General features: G+C 39.0%; 1 protein-coding gene across 6 annotated transcripts in view; it reads left to right on the top strand.

The window, feature by feature from the left end:
• The window catches only part of LOC128682568 (serine/threonine-protein kinase 10), a 76,909-nt gene that overhangs the window by 19,485 nt on the left and 37,947 nt on the right, over positions 1–19,477 (top strand). For 5 of the 6 annotated variants that reach the window (XM_053767372.2, XM_053767373.1, XM_053767368.1 and 2 more), the window contains exons 4-17: positions 104–277; positions 787–893; positions 1,592–1,683; positions 2,843–2,973; positions 4,334–4,513; positions 5,595–5,738; positions 7,110–7,163; positions 7,897–7,944; positions 9,273–9,354; positions 10,574–10,734; positions 11,615–11,824; positions 15,967–16,818; positions 17,964–18,104; positions 18,821–18,944. In XM_053767372.2, coding sequence (XP_053623347.1) covers positions 104–277; positions 787–893; positions 1,592–1,683; positions 2,843–2,973; positions 4,334–4,513; positions 5,595–5,738; positions 7,110–7,163; positions 7,897–7,944; positions 9,273–9,354; positions 10,574–10,734; positions 11,615–11,824; positions 15,967–16,818; positions 17,964–18,104; positions 18,821–18,944 — 2,500 coding nt within the window. The remainder of the gene's footprint in view (positions 1–103; positions 278–786; positions 894–1,591; positions 1,684–2,842; positions 2,974–4,333; positions 4,514–5,594; positions 5,739–7,109; positions 7,164–7,896; positions 7,945–9,272; positions 9,355–10,573; positions 10,735–11,614; positions 11,825–15,966; positions 16,819–17,963; positions 18,105–18,820; positions 18,945–19,477) is intronic. The other variant, XM_053767371.1, reaches the window with a different exon arrangement.

Genomic DNA, 19,477 nt, shown 5'->3' on the forward strand with positions numbered 1-19,477 from the left:
AGCTTGTTAATAAATTTAGGAACGAGGTTCTTGTCGATGGAGTATTATCCTTCGTCTCCAAAACAATCTCCAAAAAAATGACATCTAACCTATTGCATGGTAGGTGTACAAAGCGCAGCACAAGACTACGGGCCAGCTGGCGGCGGCCAAGATGTGCGTGCTGGACAACGAGGACGATCTAGCTGACTTCACCGTCGAGATCGACATCCTGTCCGAGTGCCGCCACCCCAACGTGGTCGAGCTCCACGAGGCGTACTTCATCGACAACAAATTATGGGTGAGTTTCCTGAAAATCTTCCATGTTTTCCTACCACCGACCGTCGTCAGTTCTCGTGTGGTACGCAGAGCGTCGCGCCCGCTGCGCCTGCGCTGTTATTACGTTAATAATCTGTTGCAATTTTTTTTTTTAACATTCAGCGCCATCCAATACAATTTTTTTCGCAAATCCTACGAGAACAATAGCTTTTTCCGGGACGAAAGGCATCCTATGTCCTTCTCCATACTCTTAATTGTATACTCGTATATGCGAAGTTTCATGAAGATTACAGTACAGTGATACAGTACACTTCTCACCATCGAATCGATTCGAAACGAGACGCAGCGAACCAATCACATTACGCCATTGTGACGCAACGACAACCACACCGCTATGTGATCGGTTCGCTGCGTCTCACTGCGACTAGATTATTTATATCTAGCAAAAGGCGGCAAAGCATTTGTGTACTTAACATACAGTGCTGTACTCTGGCGGGATAAATGTGCAATAATACTTCCTATTATAAACAGATGCTGCTGGAGTACTGCGACGGTGGCGCCCTCGACTCGGTGATGGCTGAGTTGGAGAAGGGCCTCAACGAACAGCAGATCGCGTACGTCTGCCGGGAGATGTGCAGGTTATATGATAACTCTTATTGAACTTGTTGTTCGCCGCGAACTTGACTGCGAAGACTTGGACGCTCGCGAACACTATAAATTTGTACAAAATTGTGAATAATTTCAAAAACTTATTTTGTCGCCCCCAAAAATTCTATTGACAGATTCTACATACTTTTTCAATTTCATCAAAATCAGGCCAACGGTTCGAGAGTTATCGCGTTACAAACGTGCATACATAACATACATACATACACTTGTTGTTCACCGCGAACTTAGACCTCGCGAACACAATTTTTATAAAATTGTGTAAAATTTTTACAAATTTGTATAAAATTGTGAATATTTCAAAAACGGCTTAACCGATTTTGTTGCCCCGCGAACTTAAAAATTATATTAGGATCTGTCTATATTACCTTTTAAATTTCATCAAAATCAGACCAACGGTTCGCAAGTTATCGCATTACAAAACATACATGCAAAAAATTTATTTTTGCCCCAAGTTGATTTGTTAGGTGTTTAGGTGGTCGTAAAAGTCATATCAGATGCCTTTAGGCGACAGTGTTAGCAATAACACACTCGATATGAAGGGAAGTTGTATGATAATGTTCAATCTAACTAATTTAACCCAATTTTGCTAGTTTTTATAGTGCAATCTATATTATAAGTTTATTGTGTGTACATAAATTGATATATAAATAAACACATGTGTACGCAGGGGCCTGGAGTTCCTGCACAGTCAGAAAGTGATCCATCGGGACTTGAAGGCGGGCAATGTGCTGGCGACCATGAGCGGCGGCGTCAAACTCGGTGAGATTGTTGTCTGACACTAGCCGCGCCCCGGTGCTTCGCTCCCGCGGGAATTTTGTGATAAAATATAGCCTATAGCAATCTTGGATAATGCACCTTTCTTATGGTGAAATAATTTTTGAAATCAGTTCGGTACTTTCGGAGATTACCGCGTTACGATTAACTCTCGCGTTACTGAGTGATTGACTGGCCGAAAACGCACAGCCGTAACTACTGGGCGTAGAAAGCTGAAATTTGGTGTGTAGGTTCCTAGGACAGCGTAGGGGAGCACTGAGAGAGGATTTCCTCAAATTCCCACGGGAAACGGAAAATTTTTACTTACATACGAAGTTGTGGGCAATAGCTAGTACAGGTCTACCACTTTTATAAGTTACACCGATGTACCTGCGCAGAAGTCTAATTTTTGTACGGCGCGAAAATATTTTAGCCAATCAGATGCTTATGATCATTATTCATTTATTTATATATTTATTAGTTTTGTCTTATTTTAAAATATAATAAAATTTTCTGTGAATTTTTTTTCCCTTTTTTGCACTTTATGGCACCACCTTGCTATCTGTTCTAATGGTTGACTCATCATCATCAAGGGGTGCCATCTTGATATCTTGGGTGGGAGGTCACAGCACACGGAAACCCTCGCGGCTTTGGGCCACAATTTGCTGTTGGTTGTATCCAAGTCCGGTCCAATCCTTTATGTCATCAAACCACTTTCGTCGAGGGCGGCCAGGAGGTCTTTTGCCAGGTATTTTGCCTTCAAGAATCAGTCTTAGAAATTCAAACTGGGGTCCCCTTTGTATGTGGCCAAAGAAACCAGCTTTCCTCCACCGAATGGTGGTCATCAGTTCGCGTTGACACTTAGCTCGTTTCAGTACTTTGACATTGGATATAAAACTGGTCCACGGAATCTTGGACATTCTGCCGTTCTTTGCCATTCGTGTTCATTAATGTTTGACTATATATTGAATACTTTTTTGTAATTTTGTGCAATAAAGTTAAAAAATATATGGTCGTTATTTTATTGAGTTTGTATTCGGTTTGTATTCGGCTGTACGACGCGCTATTCTGCTCCGTCGAATATTGCCGATGTAACTTATTATTAACGTGGTAGTACTGTAATTATATATAAATGTTAAATAATCTAAATTGTATCTCTCCGCAGCTGATTTCGGTGTCTCCGCAAAAAACAAGTCGACTCTTCAGAAGCACGACACGTTCATCGGCACGCCGTACTGGATGGCGCCCGAGGTCGTCTTGTGCGAGACCTTCAGGGACAACCCTTATGATTTTAAGGTTAGTATCCGTCATGCCCCGCCGCATTGCCGATGCATGGTGGAGCTACTGGTCAATGAAAGAATTTATGAAGGGCATACTCCCCACATCACGAAAGCGCAGGCTCATCGACGTGTTTATACGAGTATTGGTGCCTTGTCTGGGGCCTTCTTAAATCCAAACTCGAAGTTTGCCAGAGAGCAATGGAGCGAAGTATGTTAGGCGTAAAAGGAATAGATCGCATACGAAACACAACGCTTCGCTTCAATACCGGTAACGCTGACGCGGGACGCAACGCTGCCGCCCAGCTCAAATGGGACTGGACGGGTCTCGTCTGCCGAACGCACCGTGACCGCTGGGCCTTTGTAGCTACCAAGTGGCATCCACATGGCGGCTACTGGAGATGAAGAACCACAAACAAGATGGAGCGACGATCTGAGGGCATTCAGAAGGAACTGGTTGGACGTTGCGCATGATAGAGAGAAATGGAAGGGGATGGAGGAGACCTTTGCCCAGCAGTGGGACAACAGGGGTTAGCAAAAAAAAAAAATATGCCGACAGATGTGACAGTTGATGCAGTGAAAATTAAAATTGTAAATAAATAAATAAATAAATAATAATAAATATATGAGGACAAATCACACAGATTGAGCTAGCCCCAAAGTAAGTTCGAGACTTGGTTATGGGATACTAAACGATACTATATTCTATAACATATACATATATAGATAAACATCCAAGACCCGGGCCAATCAGGAAAATATCATTTTCCATCTTGAACCGACCGGGGATCGAACCCGGGACCTCTCGGTTCAGTGGCAAGAACCTTACCACTGCGCCACCGAGGTCGTCAAAATAAAATAATCAATACTGCAATTAAAGTCTGAATAAAGGCTAAAGTCTGAATTAATCCATTAAAATCACTCGCACTCACTTGAAGTGAATGAAAACATCGCGAGGAAACCTGCACACTGGTTGACAGTTTAGTTCACTAGTGCGTACGCGACTACCTGCCACTAGATGGCGGTGGGTAGTCGTAAAAGTCATGTCAGATGCCTTTAGGCGACTGGAATAAAATCTGACACCAGTGTTAGCAATAACACACTCGATATGATGATGTGTCTCGACAGTTCAGTGGTCAAGAGCACTGTCCCGGATAGACAGGGGCGCGGGTTCAATTCCCGCTCGATTACAGAATTTTTTCATCTCATCATAATGAAAGGTATATCCCTTTTTGTTACTTTTAGTCATGAAAACGTAATTTAATAAAGTGCAGCCAGATATAATTATGTCACTGCCCAATAATGTAAATTGTCGAAAAAATTCATATATTCGCATGAATAAATAGTTCGCAATGTAAACTGAAATTGAACGTTTCCAGGTGGACATATGGTCGCTGGGCATCACGCTGATCGAGTTCGCGCAAGTGGAGCCGCCGAACCACGAGATGACGCCGATGCGAGTGCTGCTGAAGATACAGAAGAGCCCCCCGCCCACGCTGGAGCACCCGGCCGCCTGGAGCCCGGCCTTCAACGACATCATCGCCTGCGCGCTCGTCAAGGTCACGCTCACAGACATACACACATTCTCATTCTAAACTAAATTTGGAGTTCATTCAAAAAAAAAAAGGGGAAAATTTGGTCCCCATTTTCAAACCCCGTTTCACCCCCCCTGTATCGGTGAATTTTGCAAAATGAATGAGGCTATGTTTGAGATCAATATTTCAATTGTGTACATGCGAAATTTTATCAAAATCAGTCCAGCGGTTTCTACGTGAAAGTAACTTAAACTTTAACCCCCAATTTGAGCCCCGAGCGTCGGGAGTTAAAAAAAAAAAATATGAACATTGTAACACGACGTTTGAACGCACCCTTAGCTTGGCGGTGGTATCGCGTTATACTAAATAAGGTGTTGAGAACGTCTCGGCCAATCAGAGCGCGAGTACGCGCTTTTTATATTATATTTAGCTACAGCCAACCGCTAGCGGCGTCGTCCTTAGGCATAAAACCCGTTCGCGTCGGTTTTTCGGGGTCAGTTGCCTTAATTCACTCGAGGTGTTCACGTCGGCCCGCGCAGTTTTCTTTTCCCCTCTCGGGCACATGTAATTGATCTGTCAAAATTAAAATAGTTATACGGTGAAATTTGTGGATTTTATTAAGAAATTTTCCCCAATGACACGTTTAACAACATATATATATATAAAACTTTTGCGTTATTGAGTGGCCGAATGACTGACTGACAGACAACGCACAGCCCAAACTACTGGGCGTAGAAAGTTGAAATTTGGTGTGTAGGTTCCTAGGACAGTGCACTGAGAAGGGATTTTCAAAAAATTCTTACGGGGAACGTATTTTTACTCACATACGAAGTTGTGGGCAAAATCTTGTCTCAACTAATATTACATGCTAAAGCAAGTTTGTCACCTCTTCACGCATTATCTACTGGATCGATTGTAATGAAATTTGTGTACACGGGTGGAATATAACTTGGAATAACACATGGAATACTTTTTATCCCGAAACTTCCACGGGAGCGAACCACCGGGGCGCAGTTAGTATTATATAAAAGTTCTTTTATAATGAAGTTGTGTTTAAAATAAAGCATTGATTGATTGATTGATTGTTTGTTTGTTTGTTGAGCAGGACCCCGAGAAGCGGCCGACGGCGTCGCAGCTGCTGCAGCACGCGTTCGTGCGCGCGGCGCCGGACGCGCGGCCGCTGCGCGCGCTGCTGCTGGAGTTCCGCGCCGAGGTCGTCGAGGAGGAGCTGCTCGACGACGACGCTGAGGTCATTACCGTTACGAATGTGAATACTATAAACTTACATACACACATTACATAAATATATACTTATCAAAAAGATAAGTAATATGTCTTGATCTGAGATTTGAAACTACTCAAGGGGCTACCTCATATTCTAATGTAAACACCACTCACATCTATCTACATATTATAATCAGCACTCATAACCTGTTTTGATATACCTTTTGACTATGTACATTATGTACTTTTATATATTATTAGAAAAAAAACATTGTAAGAAACAATAATGGTAAGCCGATCTGGCATGATAGAGACCGACACTGTTCAAATGAGTTTCTTTCGGCATTTCCTCTCAGCAGTGGTCGTTCCGAAATGCCAGTAGTTTGTAGCTTGTGAGAAATAACTATAAATATAAAGATTGACGAGAAAATCTACCTGCGAAGGTCTAATTTCTGAATAAATGATTTGAATTTTGAATTTCCAAAGACAAATATGCACAAAGTTTACCATAAATATAAAATGCGTTTATTTCCCAAATATATATATATATTTATTTATATAAATAATTATCGAAACTTTCATTAATATTTACATTTCATTTAATTTAAATTAAATCATATAATAATTATAATAAATGAACTTTATTGCCCATAAATACAATATATACACAAAGAATACAGATTAGGTACATGTGAAGCACAGGCGGACATATTGCTCAGCAATCTCTTCCAACCATAATATGCTTTTATATTAAAGTAAATAATTCTATAAATATCTACTGAAAAGCTCCAAACACCCACGGCACAGGGGACCTGCAGTGGGTGTCAGCGCACAATATTATATCGTGTTAATGTCAATTATTTACTAATAAATACATTTTTCATTTTCAAATATTTTAAATTAACAATTTAGAATTCTCTATTGACAAATTTTCGATTTTATCTATTTAATGACTTATACGAATATCGACGACTTCTGTGGCCTAATGGCGGTCACGCCGGATTGCACACACACTGGAAGTCTCGGGTTCGCTCCCCGGTCAGCTCAACATGATGAAAATGATCTTTATCAAATTGACCTGGATCTTGGATGTTTATCTATATATGTATATATTACAATGATAAAAAATTCGAAATCGTTGGGTAGTTTCGGAGATTGCCCGCCTCAAACATACAAACTCACAAACGCTTACCTCTTTATAATAATAATATATATAGAATATAGTATCGTTGAGTCAGTATCCCATAACACAAGTCTCGAACTTACTTTGGGGCTAGCTCAATCTGTGTGATTTGTCCTAATGTATTTATTTATTTTCCTAAATACTTAGCAATAGACTGTAGTGTTAACATACAAATTAACCGCACAATATCTATTTGCGCACGCTTACTAACAGAACAAGTTGAGGAGAGGCAAAACCAAGCTTAATAAGGAGCAGTATCAGCGAATCGGTTAGTATATATGTGTTGATTGCTCAGTGATCACGGTACACTGTCTCAGGTTCTATTCCATTTCATTTATTCAATTTGTAATGTGTCGAAGGCTCAGTGGACACAGACTGAGGTCTTAGGTTCGACTCCATTAAATTTATTTCGTTTGTTTATATTTTTACTATATTTAATTGATTTTATGTAATTTATTTAATTTATTAATTTTACTAGCACGTGTCCAAACACCTGCACTCGGGCTGACTTGATGTTAGCTTCCGATGAAGTAATCGAAGTGTTAAAGTTATATTTCCGGGATGAAAGGTACCCTATGTCTTTCTCCATACAAAATTCAAAATTCTTTATTCAATATAGGATGATATACATCACTTATTGACGTCAAAAAAATTACTTAAACTAAGTATACAAACAAATTTACTATCACATTTGCAATATTAGGATGAGAAAGTGAGTTTGTTTGTTTGTTTGTCTGTCACCTCTTCACGCTCTATCTGCTCAACCGATCTTCTTGAAATTTTGCACACATGTAGTTTGAAGTGCGGAGAAGGAAATAGGGTACCTTTACCATCCCAGAAAAATTACAGTCCCCATGGGAAACTTACGCGGACGAAGCCGCGGGCAAAATAATATTATACATATTAATAATATAAACTAAATTTTTCCCGCGGCTTTGCCCTCGATTACCAACATTGGTATTAGTTATTCGTTAATGGTAAATGTTGTGTTCGTTACATTGCTTCCGAACCGGAACTGCAGCCGCGCGGACGTCCGCCTGCGTCGAAGGTATACATTCAAATAAAAAGGGTAGACGACAATAGTACACTGTTCACCGAGGCGAGAAAGTAACGGATTTCAACGAGGGTGACATGTTAAGCCGGAGACGTAGTCGAGGGCGTTAATCACCCTAGTTGAGAATCTTACTTTCTTCCGAGTGATAGTGCTTTATGCGACACCTGCCTACAAGGATAATAAAATAAGATTTTTCCTGCAATTAGTTAAAAAGTTAAGATTAGACCTCCACAGGCAATTCTTAACGTGAATTTTTATATATCGACAAATAGTACGGCAAGCTTGGGCGAATTCGCTATACGTTGCTGGGTTGAATTATCATACTGATTTAAGATCATTGTGATAATTCATAGAATGTGTGACGTATGTATTTTATCAAATTTATTGTCCGATTTATGTCGTCTACCCTTTTTGATACGTTTCAGTCGTGACGTTCTAATTATATATCAATAAAACAGCACGCATTCTGGGCAACATCTTGGGCAATTTCAATTTAGTATATTTAAATGCTAATTAGAAATTAATGAATGATAAATATTATATTTTCCTTTTCATTTCTGCGCCCTGCTGATGCTCCTTGCCGTTCCCTTCTTAGATTTCCTTCTCATGAATCTGTTGCATATTCCCAATATTTTCTGTTGAAGCTGTTTGGTTGTGGAATTCGCCGCCATCTGATATACGTGACTGTAATTCTATATCAGTTTTTAAGAAAATAATTAAAGAGTATACCTTTCTCTGTCATGATGAATTGTAGATATAAGTATGTATATGTGAGTTTATATAGATTGGTATGTATATATTTAAGTATATATGTATGTAATTTTAAGTAGGTTTATTTTGTTTTGTTTAGTACACGCGCACTTTCTTCCTTTTTCCTCTCTCGGGTCTGCTGGAAGTGATTTCTTTAGAAATAAGCAGTACCTATGTACTGTTATTCCACTTTTAAGTTTTCTTATATAATCTGTTCGTGTACATAAATTGGTAAATAAATAAATAGTTTAAATAAAATCTTAAACAATCACAAATTGTACATAATGCGCTAATATATTTAATGTAAATATTTATTTTGAATAAATGAAAGATAAACGTCATATTTTAAATGAAATCTCAAATTAAATCACAAGTTGTACAGCCCTTCGACGGCGTTGTCTTGCGGTGACGTGCCCAGAAGGCTGGCAGCATTTCCAATTTGCACTGCACCTTTTATTTTTTTAACTAGTACAGTAATAACTGAGTCGTTTTTAAAAATTATTGAATTTTTTTTTATATCTGTATAGTGTATACAGTATAGCTAAATATGTATGTCTGTTTGTGTTATACAGGAGCACCGCAGTTCCCAGATGCATATGGAGATGGAAGATGACTCCACGTCGGTCCGCTCCGGGGACACGCCAGACGTCAAGAGTGAGTTGGCTATCTTATGTTTTCACCGTTGGCGGGTTTACATATTTCCCTGCTACAAGGCAATGCAAATTTTGTCCCCACTCCTCCTTATATTAATCAAAACCAGGACAAATTAATATGAACATCGCTCATACAAACGTGATTTAGACATATGCGAACACAATACCGACGTGTTACGTCAATATTGACAGCAATGAGTATTCTTGTTTTTAAATAAATATTTATAATGCACACTGGCAGAAAATATTATTTAAAATTGGACGTTTAAGAGGGGTCTTGTTATTTATGTAAGTATTGGAAATTTTACTCTATTATTTGCATTATCGTCGTGGACTGGTGTCGTATGAAGCACTATGTACTCGAAAGAAATCGTGATTAAATACATACAATTATATTAAAAATAATATTATACATATTAATAATATAAACTAATATTATAAACTAAATGTTTTTAACAGGACTTAAGAACTTTTGTTATTTAATGTTTCAAAAACTTTGATGTGAAAAATATTATGAGTGTACGCACTTCGAATAACGCTGATGTGTCTATATCGAAATTGAGATCGGAGTACGAGATAAAATTCCTTTATAATATTGTGACCAGATATTGTGACAAGAAGACAAGAATGTTTGTTTGATCTTGTCACAATATGGTCATATCTTCATTTACTGTTAATTCTTGTTATTATTATATATCTATGGAAACTCCTGTCACGTATACAGGGTTACTGGTATCAAACGCAAAACCTAAAGACTACTCGGGTACATCGAAACAAGCAACTTTTATTCTACGACTTTTCGTGATTCGTAGTTTCTTTTTTTCATATAGAAAAAAAATCCAATCTAATTTGCGATTTTACACATGTTCACTGTATGCAATAGCCGAGCGACACGAGACAGTACAGTAGCGTTATGTAGCGGAATCGGACGTAGAGTTAACGTTTTATAGACGCGGCATTAAAACTAAAAAAAGGAAAATCTTTTTATTTATCACGTTTAGACAAGTCGTGGAACAAAAGATGTCAGTCTCTATGTACCTTATGCGCCTTTGGAAGGTTATGCGTTAGATACCAGTAACCCAGTATATTATCAGCCAGTTAGATTAATGTAACACTTGAGAGTATGTCTGCGACCCTCGACTAACGTCTCGCGTCTCAACATACCTCGTTAGTGTGACTTTGATTTCTCGATGATCACTGTACTATTGTATCCCCTGCAGTGTCGGACCCGGAGCCGGCGGCGGGCGCGACCCCGCAGCCGCCGCCGGCCGCGCGCCCGCGCTCCCCACCCGCCGGCTCTCTGCCCCCCGCACCCGCCCCCGCCCCGGCCGCAGTCAAGCGCCGCGGCGAGGACGGCGGCGCGGCTGACAAGAACAAGCCGGTTAGTGATTAACATTTTCTTTGAATCCTAACTAATACTATTAACTAACTTGCCCGCGGCCTCGCCCGCGTGAATTTAACAGGTGAACTATTATTTTTAAACCCCGGCGCAAAAAGTGGGGTGTTATAACTTTAACGTGTCTGTATGTGTATCTCTCTGTCTGTGGCGTCGTAGCTCCCAAACGGATGAATCGATTTTCATGTAGTTTTTTTTGTGTGTCATAGATAATTTTATCCCGACTGTGTTTAGTGAAAATCTTTTCAGCCGTTCAAATGTTGTAGCGAAATGAATATTGAAAGTCGGGATTTTTTTCGTTTGTCTAACAAATCAACTTGTTTCCGCGATGAAAGGTACGCTGTGTCCTTCTCCGCACTTCAAACTACATGTATGCAAAATTTCAAGAAGATTGGTTGAGCAGATAGAGCGTGAAGAGGCAACAAACAAACAAACTCACTTTCGCATTTATAATTTTAGTTGGAATGCGAAAGTAAGTTTGTTTGTTACTTCTTCGCGCTTTATCTGCGTGCGTTATTTCAGGTTATATAAATACCGTATGTGTTATTCTAGGTTATATTCTACCCGTGTACAGTCAACAGCACATCAGCTTACCCAATTTCATTGCAAACTCGCCGCTATCACCGCGCCATAGAAGTTCATACAGGGGCAACTCGATGTGGTGTTGACTGTACAAAATGTCATAGAATAGATTTTTCGTGAAAGAGTAACAAACATACGTGTTTACAAACTTTCGCATTCATAATATCAGTATTGATATATTTTATTACTCAAGAAGTAAAAAAAAAAATTAATATCAGTATTGATATATTTTATTACTCAAGAAGTAAAAAAAAAAATTTATTACACCAATCGTCTTGCGCAGGCGCCGAAGAAAGAGAAAGGACCCGCGCCCCCGCCGCCCGCCAGCCCGCCCGCCTCCCCGCAGTCGGACCCCGGCCCCCACCCGCCCGCCGCCGCCCCCTCCCCGCCCACACACCCCACACACACCACACACACCACACAGACCACTCAGAGCAAGAAGCCCCCCGCCCCCCCGCCGCCGCAGGCCGTCGGCAAGCTTATTGTGGATCAGGTATATAATAATTACGCTTTAAATATATATGAATGTTACTTAATTCTTATATGCGACGTTCCAAGCGTTTAGGTACCCCTTGGGTGGTATTGTGTTATGGCTGTATTTAGATAGTTAAATGCTCATCTATACTATTATTATAAAGTGTACGCGTTTGTACGTTTGAGGCGGGTAATATCCGAAACCATTGAACCGATTTCAAAAATTCTTTCACCATTAAAAAGGTTCATTATCCAATTATTTATTTCAAAATTCCCACGGGAGCGAAGCCCCGGGCAAAATCTAGTATAGAATAAAAAATACAATTAACTCTATTCACATTAATTGTAAAAAAAAATGTTCAATGTTGACACTTACAAAAATCAATTTGTTGGGAAACAGACATTGAAAGTGTCCAATAGAAATTCCGATTTTGTCCCTCGATTAAACAACATTAATATTCTAACTATGTATATATACTATGTATCTCAGGAAGATTAGTTTCCCAATAGGAGATACATCGCTCTTGTATACCATCTACTGTACTGCCCTGGTATAACTAAAACGCCGTTATTTGCCAAAGGCTTGTTTCGAGTAAAACGTCGAAAAGAGCGGTAAAAATTTAAATCGATGTCATTCATAAATGACAACACTTATTTAAAACTTGAAGGTACCAAAACATAGATCAAGTAAAATACTATCTAATGACTAACCTATTATTTTAGAAACACATTTTTTTAATAATAATAAAACGTTTTTTGCGTTTTAGTATATTATCTATGATACCAAAATCTTATGAGTCATCGACTAAAATGCCGCTTCGTAAAGAGTAACGGCTTTTTAGCGTTACTATTTCATTTAAAAAATATATTTATTAAAATGCTAAAAAAATCATGACTTCATGGTAACTTAAATGTCGTTATATCCCATAACGTTGTTTTAGTTACATAAAACTATACTTATGATACTAATTCATGTTAGGCTTTTGTGTGATTAACGGCATTTAACTGCTTTCAAGTCTGCTAAACTATGAATATATTTTAATTTGAAGATTAAATTCGGTTCATTGTTACGCTTAAACGCAGTTAAACTAATTACCTTCTAAATTAACGGCATTTAAGTGCAACAGTATAAAAAATATTGGAAGATAGTATTGATCAAATTGAATTTAAAGTTATCAAAATACAGGTTTGAAAATTGTTTTATCAATTCAAATTCCGCTGTTGTAAAGGGGTGTCTAATATTCTAATATTTAATTCGTTTGGGGGTGGTTCGCAAAGCGTTTCGACCGTTGCGGCTGTGCGGTCATTACAATCCGTATTTTTTTTTTGAGGAAGGAATCATTTCCAAAATCAATCATTCATCAGTGCTGGTAGATTTCCCAGACATCATGCGCTTAATGATATAATTCGTTATGGTAAGTGCAAATATTCCTTGTGTTCTGGAACCACCTGGACTAAGTCGCACGGATGGCAAGCGTCCCAATGGCTTGATTTTGGTTCTCTGGCAAAAGGGACGATGTTTGCTTTGGGACGCAACGTGTGTAAGTACGTTTGCTGCTTCTCATATCAGAGATTTCGTTCGTGAGGCGGGGTCAGCAGCGGACAATGCGGCTAAACAGAAACATGCTAAGTACCAATTACTAAAACCATACAACAACCATATTTTTTATTATATTTTTCCTGTTAGATTAATAAAATATTTGACGAAGCATGTGGCGGATATTTTAAATTGTATTTTGCAAAATAAATCATTATTATTAATTAATGAAATCAATCATTCATAACTACAGTACAGAGTAAATAATGTAAAGTCATATAGTAAAACTCATTCTTGTCTTTGTTAAAATTTGACAGTGCGACCGTAGCGGTCGAAACGCTCTGCGAATCACACTTGGGTGTAGCTGGGAAATCTCAGGTAGGTACTTCGGAACAATAATTGGCATCAACAGTATTTTTACGCTTGCGGAGGCCTTGTAGCTCGGGTGTAGTCTTTTTACAGCTGCAGGTATCGGTGAGACTCTATGTTGTTGGTTAATATTAAAGTTCTTCGTGAGATCATTTGATAATTTGGCTTACTAATTCTTACTCGACTTGAATTTGACATAACCTCACTCATTGGGCGGGTCTAAAGCGTTGATTGGTCGGACTAATGCGTTGTTCGGACACGCTCGACGCGCCGCGCAACGTCCCGTGAATCTTCCTCATAGTCCGGCCCTTGATCGAACATCACTCTGGACTGACGAAAGCTAACTTTACTTTTTTATTTTAAAAAAATATTAATTATAACGGATGGCCATATTGAAACTTAAGAAGAATATTACATATTGACATCAAAATATGCGTTTGATTGTCAAAAGTACCATTTGACCGCCATCAGTCCCAAAATGTTGACAGTCTATATTATGCGATGTAGTGTACATAAGTTCCTCAAGATCAACATGCCAAACATTATGCGATGCTAAAATATACTTATATACTACACCCTTTTTTAGCGTCATCAGTCACATCTTCTATTAACAAGTTTACGTCAAAAAGATATTTCGCGGTGACTATCGATCGAACATCTATCAAGAATACAATATTTTAATCGTGTTTGACTACAAGGGAAACGCTTTACGGCAGTCGCTAACACTAATCACACAAGGTCACAAGCTCCCAGAGTATTATAGCAAACTAATGTTATTGTCATTAGACAGGATAAGTTTATTGTGCAATCTTCAAAACTGCTTAATTCCAGAAACCGAATAGCTACAAATGCCATTTTTAATTTTCTATATAATTTTAAGATTCCATGTGAACTGAAGGAAGCAAACTTATCCAGCCCGAGAGGGCGTCGCTGCTGTTGAATAAATTTGAAATCTTCAAAATAACTTCAGAAAGTTTCTATTTCTGGTCGTCAGATCAAATATCTTTGTCTCTATCTTATTCCACGAGCTGACAGTTCGTTATTGTACCTTAAATGGGCGTGGTTAGCAAATTTAATGGCGATTTGATTGGATGTTAGTTTGAGGTATGTTATTGCAAAATGGAGTGGAGGAATGAGTTAAGGACTGAGAATACGGGGTAAATTTTGAAGTGATAAAAGCTCATTACAAGATATCAATTTTTTTCTTTGCCATCTCTAAAATACATTTACTTCTCATGGAAACAGCCGAAATTCTGTAACAATAAAATAAATACTGTGTATATATGTAAATAAATATGTGTATATATGTATGTGTATTATTAAACACAAAAATAATATTTATTACTAGTTGTCCTATGTCACATGTAGACCTCGAGAGTATTTTTTAGTCTTTTCCATCATAGCCTCTCCGTAACATCATAATAGAACGATATGAATATACCTATTTGAATACATATTACATGCATGGCAGGTATTTTATGAATATATAATATTATTAAACACCTAGCTAAAAAACTACTCACCTAAAGCGTCATCGTTGCGAAATTGGCGGGAGCAGACCCGAAGCAAGCGCTTGCGACTCACTAATTCGACCTCCGACCTCTCCGATGGTACCGCGCGCGAGATACGTTAACGACATTTTAGTGTATCACTGTGAGATAACGACACTGCAGTCTAACAGTGGCGGACAACACATTGTTTGAATATTTTCGAAAAGCCGCTATTGGCTTGTAACATACGAAAAGTCAAAACATTAGTAGTAAGCTATAAAGCCGTTATACGACGTTAATCACATTTAAGTCTAGCTTTTTCAATTAACGACGTTTTAACTTAACAATATAATACTGCTCTATTAGAAATAAAATAACAATAACACAGTTAAAGTATTTTTACCCCTTTATAGTGCAAAAAATGCAGTTAACGGCAATATTGACAAGCAACCTTATGATATTTTTTTTAAGAAAGGTATGAGTTATCCAACCTTAGCGGCTGTATAGACTCGCAAAGTTACTTAAAGGCATTTTAGCCTATTTGACAAGCAAAATATGTGTACATAACGGCAATTTTACAATTGTTATTTCCAAAACTAATCAAGCTATCGAAAAATCGCAAATACAGATCGAAAGAGCTTTTTTTTCTCATTTTCTTGCAAACCAAAATTAAAAATCGCCCTGATGTCAGATAACGGCATTTTAGTTATACCACGGCAGTGTACTACCTATGTCAACGAAATAAATTAATTTGAATTTGAACAGGTATGCCGAGAGGCCGAAAAGGCGGTAGAGAACAAAACGGACATCTCACCAGACAAAACACCAAAGGAATCGGAACCGGCCGAACTTACCCGAACGCCGACCGAACTTACCCGAACGCCGGCCGAACTTACCCAAACACCGGCCGAACCTACCCGAACGCCGGGCGAACAAACACGAACGCCGGCCGAACCTACCCAAACGCCGGCCGAACTTACCCGAACGCCGGCCGAACTTACCCGAACGCCGGCCGAACATACCCGAACGCCGGCCGAACTTACCCGAACGCCGTCATTAGAAATCATCAAAGAAAAATCAAATTCCATAGACAAAGTCGACAGAATAGACAAAGATAATAGAATAAAGATAGATGGATTAGCAGAAATCAAAGAAATGAAGAGAAATTCTGAAGAAAAAACGTCTATAGCGGAAAAAAGGCGGTCGTTTGCGGATAAAATTAATGATTTCAAAGATTCCAACAATTTTATTGACGAACACAAAGTATTACATATCAAAGATGATATTAGAAATGAGAAAAACAGTTCGTTTGAAGAGAAGAGGAAGTCTTTAGAGCAGAAATTCAATAACAACGTCGAAAGACACAGAAACTCATTTGAAAGTACAATTTCAGTGGAGGAAAGAGTCGAAAAGAGATTGGAAGACGCTAGAAACTCAATTTTACTCGACAAGAGCAATTCAGTGGGAGAGATTGTGGAGAAAATTGAGAATGATAGGAGAATTAGTGATAATAGAGATGTGGACGGTATTAAAGTCAACGTGGAAGTTAATAGGGTGGAGAATAGAGACGACAAGATAAGATCGCAACAGAATTTGGTGGAAGTCAGGCCTGTTACGGTGAGTTTACACTTTTATTGCCCTCCCAATATGAGATTCAATAAAAAACCCCTAATAAAAAAACCCTCCTGATATGTCCTCCCAAGAAATGACGCGAAATACGGCTTAACTTTTTATACATTGGCAATATTTTGTCTACACGCTCAGTCCACGATCCTGAACAACATTCAGTACGGGAGTAACACCGAAATCGCGAGAAAAAAAAAATCAGCTGTTCCATACAAAATTAAATACTCTCCAACTTGCGGAAAATGTATGGATCAGCTGATAATTATTTCGCGATTTCAAGGTCGCTTCCATGCGAAAAGTTGTTCAGCACCGTCGACTGAGCGTGTACATACAACAATGACAATATATAAGAAATCACCCTGTATATATTCCGAGCGGCCGTTCCCGGCTTCGCTCGGGTAAAAACATAAAAAAATATATCCCTAAACCCTCCTTGGGAATCACTCTATCTATTGGCGGAAACCGTATGAAAATCCGTGCAGTAGTTTTTGAGTTTATTGCGAACTGACTGACGGATGCGGTTGAGCACTTTGTTTTATAATATGTAACGAAAAGAATACTTTTATCGAGAGTTCTCTTCACTACATAGTATAAAACAAAAAGTCGCTTCCCATTGTCTGTCCCTATGTATGCTTAAATCTTTAAAACCACGCTACGGATTTTGATGCAGTTTTTTTTTATGAATAGAGTGATTCAAGACGAAGGTTTTTTGTATATAATAATTATGATTTTACCCGAGCGAAGCCGGGATGGGCCGCTAGTCTATATTATTATTAAAGCGTTTGTGAGTTTGTATGTTTGTGGAGGGGGTAATCTAGGAAACTATCGAACCGATTTCCGAAATTTTTTCATAATTAGAAAGTAACATTATCCAAGATTGCTATAGGCTATTTTTATCTCAAATCTTCCACGGCAGCAAAGCCCCGGGCGACATCTAATAATTAATAAAACTGATCAATTAAAGTGATTTTAATTATCCAGTTTGATTATTTAAATACCTTTATGCATTTTATTTTTCAACATCCAATTGTCTTTAAGATCGATACTTTAACAAATAAAAGCCCTATATTTTTTGCTCAAAAGGCTACAGACTACTAGCAACGACAAGCAAATAACACATAGTAATTCTCCCCCAGCCGTCGAAGGAGCAATCGTCAGCGGTGGTCGTGGTCCCCAGTTCGGTGGTGGTGTTCTCACCCAACTCCCTCGGGGGCAGCGGCTGCGGCCTCGTCACCGTCACCACCACGCACCCCCCCGTCCTCGCCAACAGCGCTGAGGTCGGTAGCAACGCTCAACGGCTCACATTCACTTTACAAGCTTTTATTTCACTTGCAATACATATATATTAGGACAAATCACACAGATTGAGCTAGCCCCAAAGTAAGTTCGAGACTTGTGTTATGGGATACTAACTCAACGATACTATATTCTATAACAAATACATATATAGATAAACATCCAAGACCCGGGCCAATCAGAAAAGGATCATTTTCCATCATGACCCGACCGGGGATCGAACCCGGGACCTCTCGGTTCAGAGGCAGGCACTTTACCACTGCGCCACCGAGGTCGTCAAAAATAAAAAATCTTTGAGTCACTTTATATTTCGTTAACAAATCATTTCACACGTCTTTATTTAACCTCGCGTCATCTTAACTTCTAGTTCTATCTCACTGTAATCATCTCTCTCTTTCTAATGTTGCAATCTTCCATGTACTTCCTGACGACCTCGGTGAACCGCTGAACCGAGAGATCCCGGGTTCCATCCCCGGTCGGGTCATGATGGAAAATGATCTTTTTCTGATTGGCCCGGGTCTTGGATGTTTATCTATATATGTATTTGTTATAGAATATAGTATCGTTGAGTTAGTATCCCATAACACAAGTCTCGAACTTACTTTGGGGCCGGCTCAATCTGTGTGTATATATTATACACATATTTATTTGTTATAATGATTTATAGATGTATATAAATGAGTTGTCCCGCCCACAGCTCCCGCCGCACGCCGTGACGATATCGACGACGCCGCCGATAGCGGACGAGGTGGTGGTCATCAGCGCCGGCTGCTCCTCGGACGAGGACTGCGTGGCGCCGTCCTCGCTGGACTCGCTGGACGGTGAGACACTTTAATATGTGTGGCTGTTTGCGACACACACGTTTGCCTGCATTAGACAAAAATTCTAAAAAAAAAAATAAAAAATACGTCAAACCGGCGGCGGCGGAGCGTCGTGGATCGGGTCGGGTGGTTACCTATATTGTGGTCGAGCTACGCGCGATGGCTGACCCACGCGTCAACTCGTGAACGGCTGCTGCCGTGGGAACTGGTTAGCTCGATCTTTTATTAAAAGAATAACGCTCACCTATTGGCTATTATAAGGCTTACCATTTTTGAAATATAAATTTATGTATAATTTTTTATCAGTAATATAACAATGTAAGCACACAATAAAGTACATGGTCAAAAGATATACTGAAACATATTATGATTGTGATCGAGTGCTGATGAAAGGAAAAATATATATAAATTTTAAAAATATATTATATATATATATAACACAATTAACTTACATGAAAATATATGAGAAACGAGATGACCAGTTCCCCACAACAACAATTAATGATAAATTTTAATCATTTCAATAATTTTTA

The sequence above is a fragment of the Plodia interpunctella genome, chromosome 30 (genome assembly GCF_027563975.2).
Source record: "Plodia interpunctella isolate USDA-ARS_2022_Savannah chromosome 30, ilPloInte3.2, whole genome shotgun sequence".
In the NCBI taxonomy this organism is placed as follows: domain Eukaryota; kingdom Metazoa; phylum Arthropoda; class Insecta; order Lepidoptera; family Pyralidae; genus Plodia; species Plodia interpunctella.